Source organism: Danio rerio, chromosome 24, assembly GCF_049306965.1.
Source record: "Danio rerio strain Tuebingen ecotype United States chromosome 24, GRCz12tu, whole genome shotgun sequence".
NCBI classification, from domain to species: domain Eukaryota; kingdom Metazoa; phylum Chordata; class Actinopteri; order Cypriniformes; family Danionidae; genus Danio; species Danio rerio.
Window position 1 is genome coordinate 11,440,936 of NC_133199.1, and position 4,886 is coordinate 11,445,821.

General features: G+C 34.8%; 1 protein-coding gene across 2 annotated transcripts; it reads left to right on the top strand.

Moving 5' to 3' along the window:
* The first annotated feature begins 363 nt into the window (after positions 1 to 363).
* zfand1 (zinc finger, AN1-type domain 1) lies at positions 364 to 4,387 on the top strand. 2 transcript variants are annotated; one of them, XR_012399106.1, is made up of 8 exons: positions 364 to 423; positions 645 to 687; positions 805 to 844; positions 972 to 1,099; positions 1,211 to 1,298; positions 3,617 to 3,738; positions 3,823 to 3,978; positions 4,076 to 4,387. XR_012399106.1 is itself a non-coding variant. In NM_001003651.1 (8 exon segments), coding segments are annotated over 8 exon segments (813 nt in total). In that variant the 5' UTR covers positions 364 to 368; the 3' UTR covers positions 4,253 to 4,384.
* The last annotated feature ends 499 nt before the right edge of the window (positions 4,388 to 4,886 follow it).

The following is a 4,886-nucleotide window of genomic DNA, read 5'->3' on the forward strand; positions in this document are numbered from 1 at the left end:
GTTGCAGCTGGAAGGGCATCCGCTGTGTAAAACATATACTAGATAAACTGCCGGTTAATTCTGTGGTGGTGACCCTAGTTTAATAAAGGGACTAAGCCAAAAAGAAAATGAATTAATGAATAAATAAATAAAAAAATAAAATACTTGACTAATGTACTTTGGCGTGACTAGTGGTCAGAATGGATTATTGAGCAAATTTATTGATTTTGATTATATTCATTCAATCAATAAGTTTGATTTATATAACCATACACACTCTTAACGCTATAAAGTTTCCAAAGTATAATAAAGCATGTTGTTCTAAAGAAAAAATGTTATTGCAAAAATGTTTTGCGACTTTTATTTTGAATTTATGACGTCATCGAAACATGGCTGAACTAGACATTGGAAAGCATTGCGAAATAAAATCTTGCAAACAAAAAGGTATGTTCTTTGTTATTTATTGTTAGTTAACTGCTAAAAAAATAGGTGAAATAAATTAAAGATGTTTGCACCGTTTAAATCTATCTAATGATCCTGTCTATTTATTAAAACAGACATTGTACTGATGTTTTGTAAAGTGATTCAGCAGGAATCAACAGTATCTGTTCATTACTTATAAAATATATACACCTAATTGTAACATATTTTATGTTTCCTTGCAGATTTTTTACCATTCGTGTGTAGCAGCTGTTCTGGGGTGTTTTGGTAAGTTTTTTATTCTGTTGATTTGAAGATGCTCATCGTGACAATGTGAGAGCTAGCTACACTAATGAGTATGATCAAATTTGATTCTTCAACTTTTATTTTATGGAAACCATCAAGTGTGGAACACAGAAGCCGGGATTCCCATTCTTGTCCAGAGGTGAGTGAAACAGACTGTTGACGTGTTTTTCAAAGAAAAAAAAACTGTTAAATCCACATTATTAATGCAGTGTACATTGTTAAAACAGTGAAAACACCGATAATTTTCTGTGGATTATTTTTTTCAGGTGCCTGTCAAAAGAGATGTTTCTGTGTCAGGGGCAAGCACATTATATCCATGCAGCTTTGAGGACTGCAAAGGGAAAGAACTGCTGCCTGTCATCTGCCCACACTGTGAAAAACACTTCTGCTTGACGTACAAAAACTTGCAAAACATTTTCAAAATCCCTATGTTTCATGTTTTAAAATGGCTTACATGATAAAATAAGTGTCATTTGTTCTCTTCTACTTTTTCCTCTGGTTTTAGGCATCGGCATCAGGATGACCATAAGTGTGAGAAGTTGGAGCAACCAAAGGCTAGGATGGCTGCAACAAAAGAGCTGGTTCAGAAAATAGTGGGTCAGTTTTTATATTTATTTAATTTTGTGACATGGAAATTACTGTCAGATCTTCCAGAGGGTTTCATAGCAATACACTGGAGATGCTTGTTTTTAACCTGATTTCTAAATTGTACATGTACACTCACCGGCCACTTTATTAGGTAACAGGGGGGGACTGGCCATTGGGACATTTCCCGGTGGCCTGACGGTCAACTTGGCCTAGCGCAGTGCGGTCGATTACCTCACTTCGACATGCCATAGGCTGTTTGCAGCTTGATGGACACCTCAAACCATAAATCAGGCGATCGCGATCACCATAAGGTCCAATCATTTCAAGTTGAAATGATTTACATTTACAGTTGAAGTCTAAAGTACAGTTGAAATATTAACCCCCCTGAATTATTAGCACCCCTGTTTATTTTTTTTCCTTAATTTCTGTTGAACGGAGAGCAGATTTTTCAACACATTTCTAAACATAATAGGTTTAATAACTCATTTATAATAACTGATTTATTTTATCTTTGCCATGATGACTGTAAATAATATTTGACTAGATATTTTTCAAAACACTTCTATACAGCTTAAAGTGACATTTAAAGGCTTAACTATGTTAATTTCGTTAACTAGGCATTTTAGGGTAAATCAGCAAGTTATTGTATAATGATGGTTTGTTCTGTATCAGGAAAAAAATATAGCTTAAAGGGGCTAATAATTTTGACCTTAAATGCCTTTAAAAAAATAAAAACTGCTTTTATTCTACTTGAAATAAAAAATAAGACTTTCTCCAGAAGAAAAATATTATCAGACATACTGTGAAAATTTCCTTAATTTGTTAAACATCATTTGGGAAATATTTAAAAAAGACAAAAAAAATTCAATAGGGGCCTAATAATTCTGACTTGAACTTTATATAATCATTTGGCAGGCGGGCATTTTCATCTCCATTGACTTACAGTAGATACAAATAAAAAAAATACAATTAGAGAATGAGCAACAATATGTCTCGTTTAGTCAAATGCAGTGGGATACAACATGTGTTTTTATATAGGCATAGTCTATAAATTAAATTAAAAAATTATAGGTAAAATAAAAGTAAATTGAATTGCTGCATCATGTCTTAGTGGTTCAAGGTTTTTATATAACAAACAAGCAAACCAAAAATCGAATATATGGAATGGAAGTAGAAATATTGTGTGTTCAGAAAGTTTTGAGCCTATTAAGTTTTTGAGGATTTATTAATTTATTCATTAATAATTTGTCTGGTAGTCTACATGGTACAATAAATAATACACTTACAACAGAGTACAATATTAGCAGTCAGAGAATTACATGAAAAGGGTAACGTACAGGCTGGTCTGAGTGTTTCATATACTGCTGATCTACTGGGATTTTCACACACAACCATTTCTAGGGTTTACAGAGGAAAAAAAACAAGGTATGCAATGGAGCATTTTTGAACACACAACACATCTAACCTTGAGGAGGATGGGCTACAGCAGCAGAAGACCACACCGGGTGCCACTCCTGTCAGATAAGAACAGGAAAACGAGGCTACAATTTACACAGGCTCACCAAAATTGGTCAATAGAAGATTAGAAAAACATTGGCTGGTCTGATGAGTCTCGATTCCTGCTGCGACATTCAGGGTTAGAATTCTCATCAGTGTTGGGTCATCCTGCCATGTATCAATGGTTCAAGCTGGTGGTGGTGGTGGTGTAATGGTGTGGGGGATATTTTCTTTGCACATTTTGGGCTCATTTGTTCCAATTGAGCATTGTTTCAACCCCACAGCCTACCTGAGTATTGTTGTGGACCATCCCTTTATGACCACAGTGTACCCCTCTTCTGATGGTCACTTCCAGCAGGATAATGCGCATAAAGTGCGAATTATCTCAGACTGGTTTCTTGAACATGACAACGAGTCCATTGTACTCAAATGGCCTCCACAGTCACCAGATTTCAATCCAATAGAGCACCTTTGGGATGTGGTGGAACGGGACATTCGGATCATGGATGTTTATCCAACAAATCTGCAGCAACTGCATGATGCTATAATGTCAATATGGACCAAAATCTCTAAGGAATATTTCCAGTCCCTTATTGAATCTATTCCACAAAGGATTAAGGCAGTTCTAAAGGCAAATGATGATACAACCCTGTACTAGTAAGATGTACCTAATAAAGTGGCCAGTGAGTGTATATTGTTTTTGGATTTGTTTTGTCTCAACACTGTTTTGTTCCACACGAGGGCAGTAGAGACTCATCTTAAACAGCATGTGATGACAACAAATTCTAAGAAATCCAAACAGTAATCTTTACAATACTTCCAACAGAATCAAAGAAGAACGCACCACCAAGTAAAGGTAGAAAAGGAGCAAAAAATGCTGCAACTGCTGCAAAAGTTGCCCTAATGAAGCTTAAAATGCATGCTTCAGGAGATAAAGGCCTGCCTCAGGTATCAAAGCTATATTTTATTATATTATGCCTTTTTACCATACATTTATGAGCAAATATCACATCAGAGGTTTTCCTTCTGTAGGCAGAACGGACGTATTTCCAGGTGTTTCTGCCCAAAGATGCTAAAGACTCTAGTTTGCCCTTGTTCTTCTGTTCGAAATGGAGTGTCGGGAAAATAGTGGACTTTGCTGCATCTCAGGCCAGTTTGAAGAACAACAACAATGTGCTCGCTGCTAAGGTCAGCCAAACAGCAATACATTTACTAATGAAAATTTTCTGTAGAATTATGTGTTGTTATTTCTTTTATACTCATCATTTTGACATGTTCTACACAGAAACTCCGCCTGTGCCATCCTGAGACAGGCGAAGCCTTCAGGATGGATGCTAGCCTCCAATCACTGCTCTCCCACACAGAGTGTCCCCTGCACAATGGAGGCAATGTCATTCTGGAATATCTGGATAACGATAGTTCTGGACTGGATGATGTTACAACCTATATACCATTGAACTGATAGAAAACCCCACAACCATTCTGCAAAAAGATTTAGAGTGGCCTATACAAATTGTGTCATACAGTTTATGTGCATTGTAAATATATTTCACATATGACATACTGATTATTTTTAATAAATGGGCCAGTGATACAATGTTGTCATCTTTATCTATTTGTTCAAAAATACATAAAAATTGTAGTACACCTTTTAATGAACTATGTGAATTACATGACATGAATACACATCAAAATTAAAACAAAAAGTCTCATTAAAAATATATATACATTTCTTATCTCTGTTATATTAATATTTCTGTTTAACAGAGAGATTTTCTTCAACACATTTCTAAACAATAGTTTTAATTACTAACTTCAAATAACTGATTTATTTTATCCTTGCCATGATGACAGTAAATAAAATTTTACTACATATTTTCACAACACTTCTATACAGCTTAAAGTGACATTTAAAGGCTTAACTAGGTTAATTGGGTTAACTAGTTAGGTTAGGGTAATTAGGCAAGTTATTGTATAATGATGATTTGTTCTGTAGACTATCAAAAACAATATAACTAAAAGGGGCTAATAATTTACTCCTTAATTTGAGTTTTAAAAATTAAAAACTGCTTTTATTGTTGTCGAAATAAAACAAA